Genomic DNA, 23,685 nt, shown 5'->3' with positions numbered 1-23,685 from the left:
ACCACAATACAGCACCTAGAAGCAGACTTCTGTGCCTGCCCCAGCAGTCTCAGGAGCTTTTGAAGAGTGCATTTGAGAGGGATTCACCGGGAATGGCTGCACGGCGAGCAGATGAGATGAAGGAGGAGGTGGAGAATGTGGCACACTGACTGGCCTGGTGTGGTACATGGACATCAAGGCACAACACAGATGGCCAGAAGCTAAAGCAAGGGCTTGTGCTACTGCTGGGATGGATAATAACCCCTTCCCATGTGTGACATGCCTGGCATCAGCTGAGGATGGGACCTCGCTTTTCCAGATGGGAAGCAGAGGTGAGGATGGAAGGAGTGAAGAGATTTCCCTGAACTGGCACCGGGGTAGATTTCTTGACAGGCTGAAGTTTCGCATCCCTCTGAGGTGATCCACAACTCCAACTGAGATGGCTCCTGGAGGCAGAGTGGAAGAAACCAGGCTGAAAATCCCATACTTGGAAAAGGCTTTCCCTTTTGCAAGACACATCTTCCAACTTCTTTCCAAGCTGCTTGTCCTTTGCCATGTGAAGCCCTTTCCATCCAGAGAGGAGGTGGCTCAGCACTTCTGAAGCCTCCCAGGGATGCTGCCCTCCTGGGGCCCATTGTTGGTGCACGAGTCTGGCTGCTTGCCTTCAGCACCAGAAAAAATCAAGCTGCTTCTGCATGAGAAGTGAAGCACTTTTTAAAGCAAATGAGCTCTGCTGCTGGATTGGACAGATTAAATATTTCCTGACTTCTGGTGGGATCCTAAAGCATGACCACGGCTTCTGCTCTGCTTGTTCTTCTGCTGTGTAATATGACTGGACATAAAAATGAGCAATTTTTCCTCACAAAAAAAAAAAAAGGCAGAAAAATAGTATTTTGGCATTTCAAACCTTGCATATCACATCGAAGGCAGAACCTATGTCAACTCAAGCCAGAGGAGAGAACTTCACACTCTGATAAATTAGGTAGTTGGTGCTGACAGCCTTGTGCTGTGCATGTGTGGCCTGGAGAAGAGCTTCAGAAGGATCATGTGGCTGTGGCATCTCAAGGGCTAAAATCAACCAGCCAACCACCCACCACGGCCTCAGGTGTGTTCCCATGCAGTCTTGCTCAGATTGTTTCCCGGAATATTTGCTGTCCACGTTTCTAGGCTTGTTCAGACATCTTTTGGTGGCTCTTGTCCAGCAGCTCGTGGCTTGATGAGAGGACAGTGCACCAGAGTGCAAAGCCTGTGTAACGTGTAATTCCATGTCACTTCCAATCCCCACATCACATGTGAAGGCAGCAGCCTGGTTTGGGAGAAGCACACGGAAAAGGCAGGACTGCCACGTCAGGGCATCTGCTAAATGAAACCACGTGCAGCTGCCAAAGTTTGGGTCCACTTCCCGGCTCTTGGCCCATTCTGGTTTGCTGGAAAGTCAGCACAGTTTTGCCTGGGGCACTGGGGTGATCTTGTCCCATGCTGGAAATGTTGTATGGATTTGTACAACAGCCTTATCTCCCATCAGCCTGGCTGGTATCAGTCCTCAGTGAGCAGCCCTGGGACTGGGCCCACCTTGCTGCTGCTCTGGTAAATAAAGGGGGCTGCAAACTCAAATCAGCCTTTCAACTGGGAGGGCAGGACTAATGGATAAAGCCATATGGAAACGTCTTCTGGAAAGGATGATGCAGAAGGTTGCCTGGGATGGGGAGGAGGTGGCGATGGCACAGGGAAGCAGAGCAGTCTGGGATCCTTACCTCTCCTTCGTGGCTGATAAGCTGTAATTTTGCCATACACAGTGGCCCCTCCTGAATTAATATACCTCAGGATGACATGGAACAGATAGAGCTCTGCCTCCTTCACGTCTACAGTGACTCTGATTTTATTCTGCAAAAAGCAAAAGAGCACACGGGGCACACGTCACTAGGGGGGGCAGCTCCTGAGTGCCCGCCCGCTCTGGGGAGGGCCTGACCCGCCTGCCCTACCTGCCTGCCTGCCTGCCTCTCTTCCCCCTCCCTCGCCAGCCCATGGCACGGCTCTGGCTGGCCACCTGAGACGGACACACTTGGGACAGACACACCTTGGGGCAGGAGAAGGGGCAGAGGAGCAGTGTCGCAGCGTGGGATGCTCTGAGTTAGTCTAGGAAGTGAAAAGTGCACTTACAGTTGCCACAAACATTAAACTTTCCTTCCTCAACGACCGAGACCCTCCCTTCCACACTGGCAGGCCCCCGGCTGACGTAGCGGAAGACGAGGCGGAAGAGGTCGGGGGAGGTCACATTGAGAGTCACCACTACCTTGGGCTGGTGGGAGAGAGAAAGGGGAGAGAAGCAGAGCACACCTTCAATTACCTCCACCACCCACACTGCCAGCCCAAGCGCAGCTGCTCGGCTCACTGCTCCCAAAGCATCATGCCACAGTGCGAGGAGGAGACAAGCACATGGACCCTACTGCTCACGGCACCTCATGGCACTGTGCCCTTGTTGGGGCCAGCCACTGAGGGAGCAACCTGCCAGTGGAAGGGGGTGGGAAGGCTGTGATCACATCTGGAAGATGCTGTGGCACAGCAGGGTGGCTCAGCTCTCCTGGGGCACACACTATGAAAGGGGGAAGGTTATAGGAAGTTGTTGCTTTTGTTATCAGCATGTTGCTTTGGGGTTTAGCATGCCATAACCAGCCACCAGGTACCAAACTCCTGCCCTTGTGTTTATGGAGCTCTGCCCAACTGCCTACAGAAGAGGCTGGGAATTGAGCTGGTGCCTCATCCTCGGCAATGTGCAGTGCTAAGAACCAGTGGGGCTAATGGACCATACAGCTGATGGCACATCTGCCCTCCACCTGCCTGGACACTGCTTGGCAAGACCCTGGCTAAGGAGATGCTTAATCAAAGAGATCTAGGCTTAAATAACCTCCTGCCTACAGGGAAAAGCTGGGCTCTGCCCAGGGAGACTTCTAATGAGGGCTGTGTTCTTCAAAGCTCCAGTTACAAACCGTCTTCCCACTGGAGAGCAAACTGGAAGGGTTTTGATGATAACAAACTACAGGTGAGACCTGCCAGCAGAAAGCCATGTGCTAGCCCTTCTATTAAGGTCTACTTCTAGCTCAAACACCAACACTGGATGCAACACTGGAGCTATGAGCTCCATCCTCAAGTTTTAAGGCTGGGATTTTCTCAAGGAAGCCTACAGGAGTTCATTGCTTAGCTCCTACCAAAAATTCATTGGGAAACAGCCCCTCTGTTATTTCACCTAAGCACAAAAATGCGAAGAGAACTGAAAGTACATGCCCCAGAGCAAGGAGCATCTCACATGGGTTACAACTGTCAGAGAATCACTGCCCTGCACTCCATCCCCAAACACGCACACACTTCCACAGGGGCCATGCAGAAGAAACCAGCAAGGAGAGAAAGGGAGTCAACAGATGAAACAGCTTCACTCCTTGGACTTACACAACTCCAGGTTAGCATAAACCATTGTTACAGCAAACCAGCTAACAGCAAGGGCAAAGGCTGAAGGGTAACGAGAGGTCCAAGCTGAACATGGCAGTTGAGGAGGAGATAACTTATTTTTGGAAAAGGGAGGAAAGGTTATACAGAGTTATAGGAAAGAGCAAAGTCAGTTGAAAGAAGAACAAGGAAACTGAGACAGTGTTTATAGACATCCCTGTAAGTAATCACCATGCTACCACCTTTGTCTAAATGGATTAGGATGTCACGGGATTCCCAATTTAGGATCTTTCCCTTCCTCAGTCTATGCCACCCCCAGCACTACAGGAAGTATCTGCACAAACAGGCTATATATACACTGTGCTGTTTATGTTTGCCATCCTGTGACTTTGGGGGTTTCAGGAGCACTTGGGGTGGAAGATGTGTGCCAAAGCACATCAGTCCTCCCCAGAGGGAGCTGGGCTGGGCTGCAGCCCCCAGGCGTACCTGGATGGAGGACATCTGTGCGTATCCTCGCCAGCTGAAGCCCTCGAACTCCAGGGGGTTGTAGCCGAAGCGCACGGCCCGGCCGGCCGGCGTGGTGCCTTCCTCCAGCTCGAATTTCAAGTGGTGAAGGTCAGGGAAATAATGGTCCTGTGCTGGTCTGGGGAAAAGAGAGAGCACCGTTACCTGCTGGGCTACCCGGAGGGAACGGCAAGAGGACACCTCCGCCAGGCTGATGTGACAGCAGCCCAGACAACGAGGCCGCCATCCCCGTGGTGGCAGAGGACAGCGTGGGAGGCAGAGCACACCAAGGTGCAGCTTACTGGGTGCAGGTGGGACCCCGTGTGCTGTGCCGGCAGCGACAGGCTCCGCTCCGCTCCTCGCAGGATGGCCCCAGGGCCCCGCCGACATCGCACCGGCAGCCTGCGGGAGGAAGCGCCTGTTTACATTCCCGCCGTGCTAACGAGCTCCTGGTCACTAATCAAAGGCGCATCCCAGCGGGCGGGGAGCCTGGGGCCACTATTTTTATTCCATTGTATCCGTTTTCATATTTGGCCCCGGACCCACTTGGATCGACTCTTCTTCCACCTCAGCGCTGAGCTATTTCCAGGCGGCTGAGGGAACAAGGTCTGCAAACCCTCACGGCCCTGCCACCAGCCACAGCCCTGCTCCCTCTTCCCAGCCCTGCCAGCACTGCGTGGGATGGCTCAGAGCAGCCGGATCTCCTCCTTTACCTCTTCCCATGGACACGATGGAGAGTGGCCAACCCCATGTATCCATGCCTGCCCTCTCCCAGCAGGAGGAAGGGGCACAGCTGCAAGGATGTGACCAGTGGTTCAAACACACCAGTTTCTGGTACCCAAAGGTGTACCTTACCTGGCTGCTTGCTCCCCAGCCTGACAGACCTACATCCTATAGTGGAAAAACATGATCTCTGGTCTCCATATCCTCAGTAATTCCCAGCCCATGCTCTGGGCCATGGTACAGAACCACAGAATCATCAAGGTTGGAAGAGACTTTTAAGATCATCAAATTCCAGCCATCAACCCGGCACTACCACTGAACCCCCTAAAGCACTAAACCACATCCCCCCAAAAATGATGACCCAAAACAGGAGGTGGGACATCTCTTGCCCCTTCTCTCCAAGGTCACCAAGCAGTCAGTCTGTGCCGTGGGGTCAGTTCCTGTGGCCCCCCTCACTCACTGGACACACCACAAAGAGCTCACCTTGGCAGCCGAAGTAATTTGCGTTCTCCATGTTGAAGAAGCCGTCCCTGCAGGCCGAGCAGAACTGCCCACACACGTTGGCTTTGCAGAAGCACTGCCCATCGCCCTGGGAGAGAAGCAGGCATAGAAACTCACTCCCTCTTGTTGCTTGTCAAGGCTAAGCTGTTCCTCAGTTATTTGGGTTCTGGTCTGAAACACTCCAGAAACATTTTGAGTTTCACGCTCCACACGGCTTCCTGCACATGGGTGGGCCAGATAAGGGCCAGATAACTTAAATTACCCAACAATGCAGGCAAACAAAAATCCAGGCATCCTGGGACAGACCCAGAAATATTTAGGTGCCTAATTTATGGCAGGTCTTAATCCCACATTCTCATGCAAGCCCAGACTGTGGTGCAAGCGCTGAGAGCTGTGTCAGGGCCTCTCCACCAGCTGCTGTGAGAAACAGAGCTGAACACTCCCAACACAGCATGCTCAGAGGAGCCTGGAAGCAGAGGAGCAAACCCACCTGCCGGCACTCCGAGATTCCGCTGATGGTGCCCTTGGTGTCACACTTGCAGCCTGGGGAGAGGGAGATGAACAAGAAAGCCAGAAGGTCCATCAGCCCCTGAGAAGATGCCTGATGGGGTCAGCACCCACCACACCAGAGGATACTGGTTGGGTAAGATGAGCCAGAACTGGTCAAGTAGAAGGTAGCCCTGCACAAGAGCTCGCATTCCATTCTGGACAGCTACTGTTGAGGACACAGCTACCGAAGACATTTGCCTTTTCTGCATATTTGGCCATGAAAAGTTAAGTGTCTGCAGGGAAGGCTGAGAATGGCAGAACTTATTGCACGAGCCCTATGTTTCATCCCAAGCAAAAAGCACCGGGCTCCAGCCTTTCCCCTCTCCACGTGGGGGTTACCCAGAGCACTCCAGCTTTGACTCATCACTTCTGGGTGAAGATGGAAGGAAAGCCATCGCTTCCAATCCTGCAGTGATGGTGCCCACTGGCTTGGGTTTGGCTCTCACACCATGGAGGGGACTTTTGTGGGCTGTGCAAATGCCATTTCCTTACTCAGGCAGCCATAGGGGTTCTCTGGAGTCAGGTTCCAGTATCCAGGCTTGCATCTGTCACAAGCTGGGCCTTCAACGTATGCCCGACATGCACAGGAGCCCTGGGGAAAGGCATGGGGAGAAAAGAGCAGGTGAGAATTTGCAGCACAGTGGTTGAACATGGGGTCTGCTGCTCTGGATGCTTTCGGGCTGAGCTTAAGGAAGGACCTGATCCAACATGAGATAAAGGGGATCATATAAAAATGACCTGCAGGGGTTGTGGTGGGTTCATTTGATACTCACCGGGGCCAGCGAGGGATCTGCGGTCTCCAACCCTGCTGGGTTACAGGAGCCCACTAGAAAAGAGGGGGAAAAGAACGGATTTATAGAGCCAGCTCTCCCCTTGGCTGTCCCTAACTGGGGTTATTTCTCCCCTTGCAAAGCTTTTGGGGGATGATAAATGCATTTACCAGCACCCAAGACACTGGAGTGTGCCAAGAGATCAGGGAGAAGGGGCTACCTTCGCAGTGGGGGAACCCGTAGGCGCCGGGCATGCAGCTGTCACAGCGCAGTCCCGTCACCTTGGGCCGGCAGCTGCACTGCCCCGTGTCCTGGTCACAGGTGCCATGCAGGGACCCCTCCCGGGAGCACTGGCAAGCTGCAAGAGAGGAGGGAGAACCGCTGCAGCTGCATTCAGGGCTTCCCAGCAGCAGCCTCTTTTGTCTGCCTGACCTTCACCAAAAGCAGCCAGAAATGTGGGTTATAAATAGAATTCTCATTCGTTGCTTTTGGTTAAAACTACCCCAATCTTTTAGGAAAAATAGTAGAAGCCTCAGTGTTTATCACACCCATTCACATACATTTACGTGTATTTAAGAGGCAGGGAAGAGTTTTGGTTGAGGAGAAGGGGTAGGTGTGATCTCATCCACCCAGGTCAGTTGCCAGTGATGTATCAGACCCTACAAAATCCCAAACACCCAGGAGCAGCATTCGGCCATCAGGGTCTGCCCTGATGTGCATGTTGGATGTGGGCAGTGGGGTGAGGGCAGAGCAATGGTTACACAGCTTCCTGCAAAACCTGCTGCCCATGAGTGCACAGAGATCCCACTGCCCTATCACAGGAAAGGTCAGCAAGCTGCCAGGGAGCTGCCCATGCCTTTCTTGCCCAGCCAGCACACCTCAAATCCCTGCTGAAGGAGACATTCTAGGCTGACACCCCCACGCTGGCTAACAGCAAAAGATTGCTCATAAGACAACAGATTAAAAAAAATATAAAAGTCAGGTGGATCTTTTCTTTCTTTACTGTGCGTCCTCTACAGCTCTGCAATGTGGACACGGCTTTATGAGACAAAAAAAAAGTGACTACTGAAGTCCTGTGAGACCATTTCATCTCTGCTTCCAGCCTCTTCAAAGGCATATTGCCGGCATCAGCATTTGGGAGGAGTGTTCTGCCAGCTGGCATGGCTCAGAAGTCCACATTTAGTCCAGTGCAGGAGGGTGATGACGCTCTTTTGTTGCCTCAGGGAAATTGTATCATGGATTACTTTTTAATGAGGAGTAAATTCTTGCTGGGAGACATAAGAGTACATCTGGCTTCCAGTCGGGACTGCTGACAGGGAGGGAGATGGGGACACTCTGCCTGGAGCTGGGGAGGGCTGGTCAGAGCATTTGGGGCTGCAGGCACCTACCACAGCCATTGCTCAGTCCTGGCACCAGCAGCAATAGTCCAGGAGTGATGCAGTGCCCAGGGAAATGGACAGGATCAGAGACTCATTAAGGTTGGAAAAGACCTCTAATACCATCATCCACCTGCTCCCCCAGCACTTCCAAGTCTACCACTAAACCATGTCCCCAAGTGCCACATCTACACGGCTTTTTAATCCTCCCAATGATAGTGATTCCACCACTGCCCTAGGCAGCCTGATCAAATGCTTGACAACTGTTTTGGTGAAGAAATTTTTCCTAATACCCAATCTAAACCTCCCGTGGTGCAACTTGGGGCCGTCTCCTCTTGTCCTGCTACTTGTTACTTGGGAGAAGAGATCAACCCTGGTCTGGCTACACCCTCCTTTCAGGTAGTAGAGAGCAGTACGGTGCTACTCACGTGTGCAGCTGGGGTATCCGTAGAAGCCTAGGGCACACTGGCTGCAGGTGTGTCCCGCAAAATTCCCGTGGCACCGGCACTGCCCCACTGGGCTGCAGTTGTTGTCCACTGCACCCCGGGAATCGCAGGAGCAAGCTGTAAGAGCAGGACTCTGATGATCCCTGTGATCTGTGGCCAAGCACTGCTGGTCTGAACCATCGTTCAGCCCCCCAGGAATTAGCCATTTCCATCAGAACTAAATTAATTTCTTAATCCCTTGGCAAATCATGCAGTATTTTCATAGCCACACCAGGAAAATGCCACGGAGGGATTTTTACAGCCCATTCAATGTTTCCCAGCAGTTTCGTAGGTTAATGCACTAAAATGACACACAAAAGAGGCATAAGCTGAGACACCAGGTCACGGCAGGGTTGTGATGAGGAAGCGCGACTGATAAAAACTGCTTTGTCTTCCAGGCTTTGCTATGATCCATGACCTCCAAAACAATCCTGCCAAATTCACAGTGCAAACCACACAGGGTTGATTTTGAGAAACACCCAAGTCTTGCAAGAACAGGTATGTTTTTTAGAGCAGCAGGAGCTGAAGGTTCAGGTGCTTACCGTAGCAGTGGGGGTAGGAGTGGTGCCCAGGGCTGCACTGCTCACACCGCGGCCCCGCAAACTCGGCTCTGCAGAAACAATTCCCGGCGGAGTCACAGCCTCCCGGCAGCGTCCCGACTGAGCTGCAGCCACACACTGCGACACACAGAAACCACCCGCCCTGAGCTGCGAGCCTGGGCCAGAGCTCGTGGCAAAATGTCTTTGTCCTGGGCTTCTCAGATTAGGTGCTGCTCTAAGTGTTCAAACCATCAACGTATTTTCCAAACACCCACAAAATCACTATCCAGTCCTTCAGCCCCCTGCCAGAGGACTCTGGCTGTGTGTCCCCACCCAGGCCTGTGAAGGACAGATACTCACACTGGCACAGAGGGTAGTTGAAGTAGCCTGGAGCACACTGGTCACACGAGTGCCCTTCAAATCCCGTCCGGCACAGACACTGCCCTGTCTCGCTGTCACAGGTGCCATCGTACTGACCAGGGCCAGAGCACTGGCAGGCTGCAAAGCAACAAGGGCATCAGTAAATAAGCAAGTTTTTGTCTTTAGCCTTCCCAGGAAAGGAACCAGAGTGCCTGTTCCTCTGGGGTAGAAGAGCAGTTGCAGGAGAAAGCATAGGGAACAGAGCTGACAGCAAGCATGCCTGGCCCATAGTTCATATCCATAGGGAATTCCTCAAGAGCCCCCCAGAGCCTGGGAGGATGCTGGAGGGTCAGGGCTGAGTGGAAAACAACAGCAGAAGTGCAGAAGTCATGGGAATTTGTCACTTGGAAGTGGAGCTGTGGAATTCCTCCTCTCCAGCATGGGTGGAGAACAAGGAGAAGCCCAGCAGGGCGAGCCTGGGGACGCTGCCCTGGGTACTCACGCTGGCAGCTGGGTCCGTAGTGGCCTGGGGCACACTGGTCACAGTGTGTTCCCTGGAAGTTGGGTTTGCACACGCACATCCCCACCCGGGGGTCCTTCCGACAGGCGTTGCCTTCGGTCCCACCCGCGTAGCAATCGCAGTCTGGATGGGGACACACAACAGGCGACACCACGCACCGCCGTCAGTCGAGCTCTGAGGCCCCACAAGGACAGGAGCTGCCATGAGAGGCAACTCAAACGCTCAAGCATTTGCCTCCATAACCTTCCTATCAGATGCAAATGTTTCAACCAAACCACACCTGGCTTGTGGGGTGGCTGGGAGGCCTCAGCACCACGCAGGTGTGAAGGTGCAGGATGGGCAGCAGGGCAATGCACAGGGCAGGCAAATGCTGCTCCCACAAGCCCAGACAGAGCTGATTCAGTGTAGTGTGGAAATAATCAGAGCCTTTGGCTAACCAGGGTGAACTCTGGGCTTTCTCTCTGGTCACTCCATGCTCAGCTGCACCCGAGACCTTCCCACTGCCAGGGTATGGTGTTCCAGGCAGCCCTGCTGTCACCAACAGCAGTGGTGTGGGGTGCTGGGCTGGGATAGGGAAGGACAAACATCATCCAAAAACCAGAGGGAGGAGGAGGTGGAGAAATGAGAAGGGAAGTGAGAAATTCCAGCTCAGGAAAGAAAAAAACCTGTCTGGAAGATAGAGACTTCAAAATATCAGAAGGAAGGAAAAGGTTATCTGGAGTGTGCTGGGAAGCATGAGACAGAGGAGGATTCGGTGGGAAAAGAGACAGAAAAAAGCACAAGGGAGTAGATGAACTGAGAGGAGTGAGCATGAGAGAGGAGGGAAGTGAAGTGGAGAGCAGGGATGAGAGCATGGATGAGCTTTCTGAACAACAGAGGAAGTGACACAGAGTGAGTGGCTGACTGTGCACGACCATTCAGAGGCACCCACAGCAGAACTCCCAGCTCAGCCACAGCCCCTCCATAACCTTTTGGAGGGCTCCTCACAGGGAGGGCAGAAGGGACATTCCCACATGGCCTGGACCCCAGAAAAAAAATCACACTGTCACTCTAGGCTAGAGATTCCACGTCTATAAAAAGGGGATCATAAAACTTCCTTTCCCCCACCCTCAGTTGCTGGTTGTGCTCTCTTACAACCACTCAGGGCTGCCTCATACAACGTACGTGCCCAATAATCTGAAGAACTGATCTTGCATTGGATGGGAGGTGTAACAGAAACGACAGCATTGCCAAAGCATCAAGGAAAACTGCACTGCTTACTTATTATCTGTCCTGCAGGCAGCACTTGTTCTCCAGTATCATTGTGAGAGAAAGCTGGAACGGCTGTGCAGAGAAAGAGACATTGCACGGGTCATCACAGACACACAGAGAACTCCTGATGGAATATCAAGGGCTTGACAGTCCCAAAGATGAACAGACTGAATGAAAATGTGGAATGTGGAATAAAGCACAGATATCCCACTAAACAATGATCCATTACAGCCGTTTTTAGCCTGTCTTTCACAGAAAGTGAGAGAAAACTCCAGCCAAATGGGAAGCTCCTGTTGGCTCTGTGTTCAGACCAGTTCAGCTCTGGTCCAGCTTCCACCCAAGCCAAATGTGGATTTGTACCCACCTGAAAGAACTCCTCCTGGGACAGGAGTGCCACATGGCACGGGGAAAAGACAACCCAAGAGCCACAGCTGGAGCTGCTTGCCCTTCCCATACCCGCTGGGTCTGTGGGCTCCCAGATCTGAACCCCCCACTTACGGTAGCAGTGGGGGAAGTTGAGGTAGCCCTCGGCACAGGCGTCGCAGTGCTCCCCGGTGTAGTTGGGTTTGCAGTAGCAGCGCCCCGTGAGGTCCTCGCAGGTGCCATCGGTGAAGTCAGACTCACAGTTACAGCCTGCAGAGAGGGACAAGCCAGCAGCAGTGTCACTGACAGAGGCCTCAGACTCCCTACAGCAGGAAAACCTCTCAGAAACCCTCCAGAGCGCCCTCCCCAGTGTCACCAAGTCCAGGAGGATGTCACTGCAAAGGAGTTCGCACTCACGGTAGCAAATGTACGGAGAGTCGATGGGGTGGTCGGGGGATCGATAGTACCCTGGGATGCACCTCTCACAATTAATGCCTGTGGTGTGATGCTGAAAGACAGTGGGTTAGAGAGGCATCAGTTCCTCTGCCTGCAGGATTCACATTCATCTATCAGATTAACCAATAGCTCCAGGTTACAGAGGAAGCAGCTCAGGAGTGTCAGCACACCAAAGACCTAAATCTGCTCAAAATTCCACATGCACTGACTTGGAAACAAAGCATTTCCCACAAACCATATCCTCCCATAAACAGTGTGAGTTACAGGTTCCTATCTGACCTCCAGCCCATTTCACTTCCTTCAGATGGTAAAATGTCCTGACCACTTTGTTATTGGAGGATAGCAGCAACCTGTTTCCTCCCAGCAAGGTAGCACAGCAAAATGTTTCATGCCAGTGCATGATTTAACCACGTCACAGTCACCATCACCTCGGTAAGGGCAGAGCTACTTTCCCACTTTCACAGAGACTGAAGACTGGCATTTCAGTGGGCAGAGAGATATCCAGGGAGATGCCAGAGCACTGTGAACTGGGTAGGGATTTCCCACTGTGCTGGGCAGCAACCTGTCCCTCCCAATTCCAGTGCCGCAGCAAATTGAAGCTTTAAGAGGTAGTGGTACCACCAGGGGACAGCTAGAAACCCAAGTGCTGTTCTCATTACTGGTGCACACTCCTTTAATACATGGCAAAGACACTAAATTTCCAGGGAGAAACCTAATTTAGATAACAGAGGGGCTTGGTGGAGGTCCCAGCGAGGCTGAACTCCATGCTGACAGCGGAAACAAACACAAACATTTGCATCAGCCTTTTCCAGAGGAGCTCTTTGGGCCTACCTGGCAGTCAATACAAACACCTCCCCCTTCAAACTTGTCCTCACGACTCCTGCTGGCTTTGTGCCGATCCACCTCCGGGTCGTAGTAGCAGTCGTAGGCATGGCCATTGCAATTGCAGGCTGGAATACAAAGAGGTGATGGGAGCTAAACCACCCGTCCTCAGAGGTCCTTCAGTCAGCAGCTGGATCTCAAGATGTCAACTCTGCCTCCCGGGTTTGATGTTGGATGGGTTGCTTTTCCATAAGGAAAGATGCCTGAATGCATCTGGGGGATTACATGATCTCCCAAGCCCTCTCTGAAGCACAGAGGCAGCAACTCCCTCACAAAGTCTGGTCTGCAACCAGGAGAGCGCAGCAGGCACAAAATCACAAGTGAAGTATGTGCAGGCGTGTACGGACGAGAAAGAAAAATTACCACACTGTGGGGCCTTGAGTAGTCTGGTTCAGAGAGCAACATTCTTGCCTCTTTTATCCCACCCTGGATAGAGGCGAGCTGTAAAATCCAGCACCTGGTGAGGGGGCTTTACAAACTCACAGCATTAAGATCTTTTGCCACCCTGCGTTCCTAAGACACCACGTGGTGCAGCTCTGTGCTCTGCACTCCCAGCGCAGCAGAAATTCCACTGTCAGCACTGACCAAAGGTTTCTCTAGACAAATAAAGATGTCCTGTATGTAAACACATCCAAACCTAATTCATCTTGCAGACGGAATTGAGCAATGAGACTTGCCTGCACGAACCCTTGGACACACAGGAGGAACTGGAATGCAAGCAGAGCCAAAGTCCCACACGGACCTTGGAGACCTTCCTGTGTGAGCCTCACCTGAACACCATCACCTGCTGGGCAGAGCCCTCTCTGCTGTGTCACTGCCCTCCAGTTCACCCAGTCCCACTCAGCACCAGCCCCACCAGTGCACCACAGCAGAGCTGTGCTTGGGCAGGAAGGAGGAGCCCAGCTCCCACTTACGCTGGCACTCGTTGGCGCTGTCGGCAGTGGCAGGCTTCCAGGGGAACTGGTTGTAGCCAGGGCAGCAGCGATCGCAGGAGCCACCACAGGTGTTGTGCTGGCAGTCACACTGCAGCCTGTGGGGACAGAACGGGGCACAGACAAGGTTGGGCAATGACAGGGACATGTGGGATGGGGAGCTGCTGTGGGCCCCTGCTGTGTGCCCCTGCTGTGCATCACTGTCACTGATCTCGTACATGAATGCGTGGTATTTGCTAATCTGAATGTTCTGGAAAAGAGGCTTCTTAGGCTTTTTATTTCAACTTTTTAATTGATTTTTTTTTTTTTTTCCCTGAGCCAAACACCAAACTTTGCTATTCCAGCTCCGTTCCCTCCCTTTTTTCTCCTCCACCATCATTCATTTTTTTCTTCAGGAGACATGGGTAAGAGAAAAATCAGTGTGCCACTGCCTAGCCAGCTCTGCAGAGAATAAAATGTGAAATGGTCGGAGGCGGCAGTGGTAGAAACCTGAGCTGAAGCAGATTACTTGAGAGAGTGTAGCATGGTGCAGAGACACAAAGATGTCCTCACCACTGCTCAGGGGCAGCATGAAAGGACAAAATGACAGCCCAGAGCTGGAGAGGGATGGGGCCACACAGGTGCTATGTGCTCCTCCAGGTATACCTGTGCTGCAGGCAGGAGGGCATGAAATTTGAATTAAGCATTTTAATAGATGCTGGCCCCACGCTCCCTGTGCAATGCACCTCCTGCTTTCCAGGCAGGGCTGTGCTGGGTAAACAGGCGGCTCCGGAGGCGCCAGGCAAGGAATCTCGACAGGCACCCGATGGATCTCGTCCCTGCCCGACCACAACGGTGATTCATTAACGTCGGTGACATCATCCCCAAAACCTCCACTTAGCACAAGGCGATTCCATCCAACACAAATGCTTTCTGTTGTATTAGACTTATGGATAATACAGCATGTTCCAGCTTTTATCTGTGCAATTACTCATTTCCCCTCAGGGCCAGTCTGCCACTCCCACCTCTCCCTCCCTCCAATGCTTTTCCATTCAAAAGCAGTGTGTTTAAAAATAAATGTCATTTTTTTAAAACGTTAGAAACAAAAGGAGCAGTCATTCAGGGTGAAATGCAGGAGTGCAGACACTGCAGTGAGCTGAGTGCCACAGTTTCCACCTACACGTAATTTTAAGATGTGAGACTGCAAGTCTATGCATAGTGAATTGGCAGATAGAGGCAGCAGCACTGGACTAGTGACCCCATTTTAATAAAATATGGGATGATCTGAAAGTTTGGGGGAATGCAAGCAGGATTCACACTCAGCACATTTGCTCGAGGCAGAGGGGTTGAGAGGCAAGAGGTCCCACTGCTGCTCCCAGCCCTCCTGCTGCAGATGCCATGGGACACGTGGCCGCAGTCAGTTCTCTCATCACTCATCATGCCCTGTCCCTGCCCACGTTCACAGCCTGGGCTGGAGCTGGCAGAGTCCAGGCATGAAACTGAACCCCTGGCTAGAGCTTAAGTAGCAGAAAACAGCCCTGAAATATTCAACTAGGAACTTTGTTCTCCAAGTGTTTTGGAGACCCAAAGGGGAGTCTCAATGAGAGGCAAACCTTGGCGTGTCTCTGGAATGTAACTACCCACAGACCTCTCACCTGGCCGACTACCACTCAGCACTTTTAAGGAAACAAAATTTTATCGTTTCTTTCCATGGCAGCAGCTGGAGATCAAGATTAAGATCCACATACATACATCTGGAGAAAGATGGTCACTGAGTCAGGGAACTTATAAACCTGCTGAGCAGTGTAAATCTCCCTGAGTGGAGGACGTGGCTCCAGCCACACACCCCAGGCTCCTTCATGTTCAAGATGTTTGAAAAGTACTGGTTCAGTTCCCAGAACGCAAAACGATGGCACTGCATGAGTAAGGATGCTCATTTCACATGGAGAAGGAGGTATTTATTTAGTCTCTGCTGTTCAGAGTTAGCAATGACCTCTGAGAGAGCTCATGGCTTTACTGCACCTTGTGCCGAGTCCGTGCTGCTAATGAATTACAGACAAATGTGCATAAACCACAATATTTACATGTTCCATTGATTGAGTATATACAAGGAAGAAGAGGGAGCGGCTGTGTTCACATAGCACATATTTCCTGGTCATCCTGCCATAAGAAATGAAACCGCAGTCTACCCGCTGGAACTGATGCTCAACAGCAGAGACTAAACAGTTTCCAGCAAGCAGCTGTGGCAGAACTGAGAGCAGCACACAAACACTACAGCATCTGGATTTGGCTAGGACATCTGAGGAGCACAATCAAGAAAAAAAAAAAGCCCTTTCCTCTGACTGTACGGAGAAGAAAACACCTGCAAAAAGAGACTGACAGATGGCACAAATCTACCAGCACACGTGGTGCTCTCCCTTCCAAATGGGAAAGGGGAAGCTGGAGTTCAGGATCCAGCAGTGGGAAAGCATCCTTCATCTGTGGATGTGCTTCTGACCAACTAGGCTGCTGCAGTCTTGCTGGTTATCTTCAGCATCAGGCACACTTGTCTCCCCCTTGCTTGTGGCATCCGTGACAGGGCAGTGAAGCCACAGAAGAAGTTGCTCTTATAGACAGATGCAGAACCCTTGCAGAGTTCTCCTGAGCTCACTCAGCCTGTTAACACACGATTCCTGTCTGGGCTCTCCAAGCCAGGTTCCTGCTAATCTTTATCTCACTGCTCCCAGGGTTTGCCAGGAGAAAGGGTTGTGCCTCATCCTGCTGGTGTTCACCTTTAACCAGGAGAACATTCCTTCCCTCTGCTTCATTCAGCCCATTCCAACTTGGGGCAAAGAGAGAAAGCTGTGAGAAGTGTGGAGAGCCTTGAGGAGGCTGTACCTGTCCACAGGTCCCTGCACATACACAGGGCCCAGATGTGCTGCCAGATCAACAGATGGATGTGTAGCCTCTGTAGCTTGGCACTTCACACAAACCTTCCAAAGTTGCACGAATATTGTAATTTATGTCCAGGAAGTCAGCTCATGGACATGCTTCATCACGTCCTGAAGTCTTTGCCAAGATTTCTAGCTCACCTCGCCCCTATCGAAGTGCTCATCCTGCCTTTCTGAGCAATGGGCACGAGAAACACAGCGATGTGCAGAAGAGAGAAGTTAAAATGAGCAGCAGAGACCACCCCAACAGGCTGAGATTGTGGGATTTTTAACAGGGCCAGGCCAATCCACGTGGATCTATTTGCATTTCCTTGCCATGTTGGCTGTCACACATCAGCACCTGAAGAGGCAGGACATGTGCAAAGGGACACACCGCACAGACTGCTGGAGACATGACAAGTTTCTGGTAGCTGGGTCTGTGTCTTAAGGGAACAGTGTGTCTGAGCCCCAGCTGCTGTGGCATTACAGATATCCCCAAGCTGCCTCTGTGCTGTGTCAGGGCAGCAGGGCTGGGATCCTGCCCAGCAGTGCCCACTTTAATGGGAAGGCTGAACACAGCTGCTCCCAGAGCCTGAAGAACAGCAGCACTTCACCAATTACTCATTTTCTCAACTGAAAGTATCAGATTTCTGCTGACTTGCCTGTGCTCCTGGGCTTGCTAAAGGGTACAGCAATGCCATGAGAAGATCTATTTATCCAGCACCTTTTCCTGCTGTATCCCAAAGGACTTACAGCTGTTATGTGGTGACTGTACAAAGCACCCAAGTAGGAAATGTTTTCTCCCTCAGGCCAGCGTGATCTGCTCTGGGTGAAATGCAACAGCTGCTTACCAACATGTGCTGCAACATCACAGAACAGGCTGGGGCCAAGAGTGGAGATGCCAAATGCATCCTAATGAGAGTGGAGGAGAGGAATTTCAGGAGACAGAGACAGTTGCAAGCAAAGGTGGCACTGAAGAAGGATTTCTAACTTATCTCTCCTTGCTCAATTTTCCCTCCCTTCTTGGAGAGCCCCAAACCATCGAAACACCCAGGACCAAGAAAGGTCCTGGCACTTCCATGTTAAAGAATTACTTGTCCCCATGAAGCCTTTTGCCCTGCACACAGGTTTACTGTGCATCCAGCAACAGCAATGTCTAAAAAACAAGGAACTGTACATTCAAATATTTATGAACTTCCTTTTGTCAGAGTTTGGCACATTAAGGCAGGCTTGCTTACCAATACATCTTTGTTTTAATACTTAACAGCTTTAACCTTGGCTGGGACTCACTGGAATTTTATTTTAGACAATCCAAAAGTTCTACATGATCCTGATGAGAAAGAAATACAAGCTCCCCTCGTCCAGCTGAATCTACCCATCCCTTTCATAAAGGCAACATTCAAGCTGCAAACAGATGGCTAAAAGCAACACTTCCATGGTCTGAAGCCGTTCTTTGGCATTTCAAGTTGCCAAGGCAGATGGGAACTCCCATAAGCCAAAATTTAACTTCTTTGCACGCTCTTGTTCTTTTGCAAAGAGTTGTTCAGATACATACATGACCAATTTATGGTTCTTGTGAGTAGAAATAGGCAGCAGTCTCTGGTTTCATGGGAGACCATCTATTTAAGAGAGCATTGTCCCAATGTTTAAGAAGCCATGTGGGAAGCAAGAGACTTCTCTGCACAAGTTCAGAAATGATCCCTGGACTTTGATGGGAAACTTCCCTGTTCCACATCAGTATCCCATCTTCTCCTTCTCACACTCTGCTCCAACGGGATGGCCAAGTTGTGGACAGAGAAACTCGAGCAGGGAGCTGATCTGGCTGAAAAATAGTCTGACAAATTGTGCAATTTTTGCTCCTTTGTCTGGAGCAGTTTCTGCTTCTTTCTCAGGGCAGAGCCATGAACAGCAGTGATGGCACCATTACTAGCTCAGGACAGGACACAACTAACACTGGTATCTTTCATTCTTAAAACAGTAATTCAAATGCTCTCACACAGAACTGGGATTTTGCAAAAGGTACCTGTAAGGGTCGTTGGGGTCTTTGGCATCACAGACGTCTGCATGGCCGTGGCAGACACAGCGCCCTCCGATGCTGATATCCTTGATGCTGTAGTAATACTGGAGAGCACAAGAAAAGCTGGCCATTACTATCTTTACAAATCAGATTCGTAACTGTTCTACTCAGGATTCAGCACTTTATCCAGTAAAATGATGCGTTGGGGTATTTCCCTTACAGTGACACTGCCTATGGTAAGATCCACCACCTCTAACAGAGCCCATTAGCTACGAGTGGGGGGGCTCCCAGCACAGCCAGAAAGCCACATGTGACACCAAGAAGTGTTTCTCAGTTTCACATTGTTGGTGCCTTCCCAAGCAGCCTCCAGCTCCAGCCACAGCGGCATCCACTGCAGACACCTTCAGCTTTAGGGAGTGCAAGAGAGAGAAAATCCCCACAGGCAACACCCAGGGATGTGCTCTCCCCAGAGGTGGCTTGCACAGCCCTCAAACAGTTCCACCTCACCAGCAAGTGGTATCAAGGCCTCTCTTACCCTCCTTGTGACTGTAGGGTCCCTCAGAGCTTTGCCCATCAGGTGCCCCAGCAGAGTGTTCGTCTGCAGGAAGCGCAGTCGGATGTTGGTGGCTTTGGTGAAATTCCGCAGGAGAGGAGAGTAGGAGAAGTTCATGGCTCCTGGGCGCCCGTTCACCAGAGAGACAACAATCTGTGAGTGGGAGGAGGGAGAAGGCCAGGTTGGATGGGGCACTGAGCAACCTGCTCTAGTGGAAGGTGCATCTGCTCAGAGTTGCAGGTTGGAACTGGGTGGTCATTAAGGTCCCTTCCAACCCAAGCCATTCTGTGAATCTATTGAGAACAAATCTATGAGCAATCCTTTGGGATGGAAGGAAATTAATCTCTCCCTCAGCTGAACCCAGTCATCCAGGTGACTGAATCCCAGTGAATCTCATTTGGTTTAACTGAATACTTTAAGTGGTATCTGAAAATCAAGAGGGAGCCAATTAATAGAGTACCAACAGTCACTGAGTAACCCTGGAAACTCCAAGGGATGGAAACAGGCAATGGCTCACCTCCCCATTTTCCAAAGGCACGATCCGGGAGTATTCAGTGGTGCAGATGGCATGGTCGTCCCTGGTGATACGGTCCACAGTGTGCTGGCCAAACTTCTCAATGCAGTCCCTCTTGGAAGCTGTTCATCAACCAGAGATGGGAGCAGTAAGAGAAAAGGAGCAATTCGCAGCCCTCTGTGGATTTTCCCACACTGACTACAGGAGAGATGGGTGTACAATCTTTGTTAAGCATTTACTACGTAGAGATTGCTCTGTATCATTAACTCTGTCATGGTTAAATACATGTCCTCCATAAGAGAGGGAGTCACAGGCAGAAAATCCCCCCCAAATCACCTCCCTGCAGTAAATGAGGAATGTCAGAACAGCCACTCTACCCACTGCCACCAGCTGCAGAGAAACCCAGCCCTTAATTTTGGCATTAAGCTCCTATTTTAACCAAACTGAGACCTAACTCTGGTCTCAATCCGTTGCTTTGCTGGCAGTGGATTTGCTACACTGCTACCACTGAACTGCATAAGGGCCCTTTGCTGCCAGGGCTCTGCTCCTGATGTAGGAGCTGCACCACCATTTCATGTGGCTCCCAAACTTCCTGAGTCCGTCCTGAAGCCAGCACAGAACCCACAACAGGAGCAACCACAAGCCACAGCCACTGCTGGGGACATCTCCCACCAAGCAGGGAGGACATGCAGGTGTGGGGCAGGGACCTGCAGTGTCTGGGAGAGGCCGAGCAATGGCCTGCAGGATGTCTCCTCCTCACACCTTACTCTGAACTCTGCTCTTAAACCAATGCTACAAACCAGAAATGCCAAAGCCACCAAGAACCATCCCTTGGGGACAGCAAACGAGGGCTCCTGCCACTAAGTGGCAATGCAAGGCTGGCTAAAGTCAGGGACAGGCACCACCAGGCAGCCGCTCTGCTGGCTCCATGACCTGCTTTGGGGATGCTGCATGCCAAGACTCTCCTTGCAGCCACAGGAATGGCCTGGCTTCCCTGAACAACTGCTCCTGCAAGTCCAGCACCCTCGTCCCCAGGATGTGTGACATCCCTGTGCTGGCAGAGCCAACCAAACCATGGCTGGGGCAGTTCAGGGCCTGATTGTGCAGGGTGGTGAGCACCTACATCTACCTATGCAAAAACCTACACAATGCTACTCTCTACAACTGTTCCCTCGGGAAGAGCCTGGACAAAGGCTGCTGCTCCTTCCCACTCCCTTTTCACCTGTGCCAGGAGCTCACAGCAGAGAGTGCTCAAGTGTGTGTCACTGCAGTGCTCCTGAGGGTGTTTCCATGGGGAGAAAAAGGAAGAAAAGGCAGCCAACACAACCTCCTGTTCCTCCCAGTGCTGCTTAGCTCACACAGGAAACTGAAGGGGAAACGTTAACCCAATTCACAGGAATAATCCTCCAAAATCTGTCTCAGTGTGCCTCCAGAAGGCAGGTCCCTCACTCCATGGGCTGCATGGGTAGGCTGAGCCAGGCAGAAGGAACAGCAAAGGGGGAGCAGGGAATTTCTGCCTCCCTGTCATCTTCACCTCTGGCTTGCACCCACCCACACCTTGTCTCCAGAACATGGCCTTGCTCCAGGAAACACTGTTTTGGCAACAGCAAGAGCTCAGTTGCATCCACAGGAAGATGTGGAAACATTTAACATCAGGTCTCTGGCCGCCAAGGTTTGCTTCACCAGGTGCTTTTTAAAGGCGATTTATTTTTAAAGCCCCTGGCGAGGAACCTGTCACCACTGGCTCAAGATGATTGATTTCCAGAGCACCGCCACGGCTGCATGGAGACAGGATGCTCAGCCCAAGGAGCTACTCAGGAAAACCGATGAACTCCTCCAGTTATTACAAAATCTGCACAACCACGTGAGCCAGAAGCTGGGCATTCTGAGCTAAAACAGAGTAACCCCTTGGCCTTAAACCCCAGCAGTATTTTAAGGAAACAGACAAGGACCCAGCCTCACCCAGCAGTCACTTCTCCCTCCTCCCGCAGAGCTGAGCCCAAAAGCACCTTGGCACCTCCCGTGATGAGCAGCACTGAGCCAGGGTGGGCAGTGCCACAGTGTCACCCCTGGCAAGGCTCACCGGCATCTCTGAAGAAACCCTGCATTTCTGCCAGCTGCTTTTAACCCTGGTACTGACCTGGCAGTGTTTCTATTAGACCACCTACAGAATCCCCCGTGACAAAAATAAACCTCCGCAGAGGACTTCTTGTGCTAGCAAATCTGGCAGGTTTTGGAGCAGCCACCTCTTGATTTCCATGGGAATTTTCCACTGGGCTGTGTCACTGCATGTCACTTCTCCAGGGGAGTGGTAACAGGGCCTGATGTTTTGGGAGGGAAGGGGACTCCAGATGTTACAGCACTGCCACTACACACAGGAACAAGCCGGTGGGGCAAGAGCTCCCTGTGCAGTTCCAGACCACGCAGGAACACGACTGTAATGGGCCTCAAGAGAGGCTTCGGAGCTGGCCGAGAAATTCTCAGAGAAGATAGAAAAAAGCAAAGCAGGAATTTGACAGCAGTAATTCCCTACTAGCACACAGCAGAGAGAAAAACATCCGCCCTGCAGAGGAGCTACCACGCTAAGGCAAGACAGCAGTAACATGTCTGCAGCTCTTTCTTGCACAAGAAGAGGCCAGAAATCCAAAGCACAGCCTAACAGGTAAGCCAGAAATATGAGCCTTTAGGGACAGCCCAGGGCAAGGCCTCTGAGTGCTCCCACGTCCTTTCTTGCCAGGTTTTAAGCTCTGGCTGTAGATCTTAACTCACATCTTCTCCCAATTACTGCTGCTGCTTCTGGGAGGAGCTGGTGGTTAACAAGATCCTCAGCATCCGGCTACCACACACACCCTCTGGGAGAAGAGTTTTGTAGAACCAGCTGTTTCTTAAGGTTTTAATCAGAGAATGGGGAAGCCAAATGCACAGGCTAGATCTCCTTTCCAGCCAGCTGTCTCTGATCCCACCTTGCACAGCAGCAGGACAGCGGTTCCCTGCCCCACACAGGCTGGATCCAATCTCTGGTACTGATAATCACAAGGGAATGTTTTCTGCATCCAGACTTTTCTGTGACAGCAGCCACTTGGAAGCGAGCTGCTGCTTGGCTTCTGGAGGAGCTGGAATATTGTCTGGGATGGTACAGAGCAGACAGGCAGAAAGAGGAGGGCAGGGAGGAGATGATAAGAAATCTCACGTTCAGATCTAGATCTAGATCCACAACACAACACCCAGCTGGTGTGGATGTGTGTGGACGCTGGTGCCAACTTTGGCATCCCCACACATTTCATGACTGTGTTTTAAATTTTTCAGTACCAGAGAGCAAAACAGTTCTCCTGCCCTGAGAAGCATTAAACCTTCAGTTCTTGCAGCCTTATTGGGCAGATGAAACAGAGGACATGGGCTGCATCGCAACAGTGACACAGGAACAGCTCCAAACCCAGCCTTGTATTTGCACAGAGTCATCTTCACCCTGCCCTCACCACCTGACACTGAACTGCAGCCCCCTGACATACTCACAGGCAAAATACTGCCAGGGCTCGTAGGTGAGGCCAAAATCAGTCGATCGCTCCAGCACCCAGAGGTCAGGACGAGGGGAATTGGCAAACTTGATCAGGACATATGCTACATGGAAGAGCTGAAAGAAAGGAACACAGAGTGAGTTGGCTGCTTGAGGCATCCTGAAAAGCAGAGAGAACTTCGTGGGATCCAAGTGGAATAAATGAGCTGGCACTTTGCAGCTCCTGCTGCTCACAAGCAGCCTGTGGAGCGAAATCCTCCGTATCTAAAGGGATGGTGATAGGACACAGCTGCTGCAGAGAGCCAGATTAGGGAGCTCAGCTCCCACTGAATGCAAACAAAGCTCAGACTTTGTGGTTACAGGCTGTACTCAGGTTGTGCTGGGAGACACCCCAGGCTTAGTCTGAACAGGCTGCATTACAAACCAGCTACGATGCTGTCCTGGAGACTTGGCTTTTGGGCTGTTCTTGGGGTAACAGGTGGCACAGCCAGGGAGCATCCAACTGCACCTTGCAGACAGCATCACAAAATCCTTCTGTTTTTTTAAGGCATTCCATATACCAGCCCTG

General features: G+C 51.6%; 1 protein-coding gene across 3 annotated transcripts in view; it reads right to left on the bottom strand.

Annotated features, from left to right (window-relative positions):
• LAMA5 (laminin subunit alpha 5) overlaps positions 1–23,685 on the bottom strand; it is an 85,213-nt gene that overhangs the window by 25,321 nt on the left and 36,207 nt on the right. For 2 of the 3 annotated variants that reach the window (XM_048321500.1, XM_048321501.1), the window contains exons 3-23: positions 23,117–23,234; positions 19,607–19,725; positions 19,072–19,242; positions 18,543–18,640; positions 13,614–13,729; positions 12,649–12,767; positions 11,779–11,869; positions 11,497–11,631; positions 11,008–11,070; positions 9,730–9,870; positions 9,228–9,365; positions 8,871–9,005; positions 8,272–8,406; positions 6,688–6,825; positions 6,471–6,523; positions 6,190–6,289; positions 5,639–5,691; positions 5,131–5,236; positions 4,227–4,326; positions 3,907–4,063; positions 2,140–2,278 (exon numbers count right to left, since the gene is read on the bottom strand). In XM_048321500.1, coding sequence (XP_048177457.1) covers positions 2,140–2,278; positions 3,907–4,063; positions 4,227–4,326; positions 5,131–5,236; positions 5,639–5,691; positions 6,190–6,289; positions 6,471–6,523; positions 6,688–6,825; positions 8,272–8,406; positions 8,871–9,005; positions 9,228–9,365; positions 9,730–9,870; positions 11,008–11,070; positions 11,497–11,631; positions 11,779–11,869; positions 12,649–12,767; positions 13,614–13,729; positions 18,543–18,640; positions 19,072–19,242; positions 19,607–19,725; positions 23,117–23,234 — 2,425 coding nt within the window. Of the gene's footprint in view, positions 1–1,733; positions 1,864–2,139; positions 2,279–3,906; positions 4,064–4,226; positions 4,327–5,130; positions 5,237–5,638; positions 5,692–6,189; positions 6,290–6,470; positions 6,524–6,687; positions 6,826–8,271; positions 8,407–8,870; positions 9,006–9,227; positions 9,366–9,729; positions 9,871–11,007; positions 11,071–11,496; positions 11,632–11,778; positions 11,870–12,648; positions 12,768–13,613; positions 13,730–18,542; positions 18,641–19,071; positions 19,243–19,606; positions 19,726–23,116; positions 23,235–23,685 lie in introns of all 3 variants that reach the window. The other variant, XM_048321502.1, reaches the window with a different exon arrangement.

The sequence above is a fragment of the Corvus hawaiiensis genome, chromosome 17 (genome assembly GCF_020740725.1).
Source record: "Corvus hawaiiensis isolate bCorHaw1 chromosome 17, bCorHaw1.pri.cur, whole genome shotgun sequence".
Classification (NCBI taxonomy): domain Eukaryota; kingdom Metazoa; phylum Chordata; class Aves; order Passeriformes; family Corvidae; genus Corvus; species Corvus hawaiiensis.
Note: the sequence above shows the minus strand (reverse complement) of the source record. Positions and strands in the feature narration are given on the sequence as shown.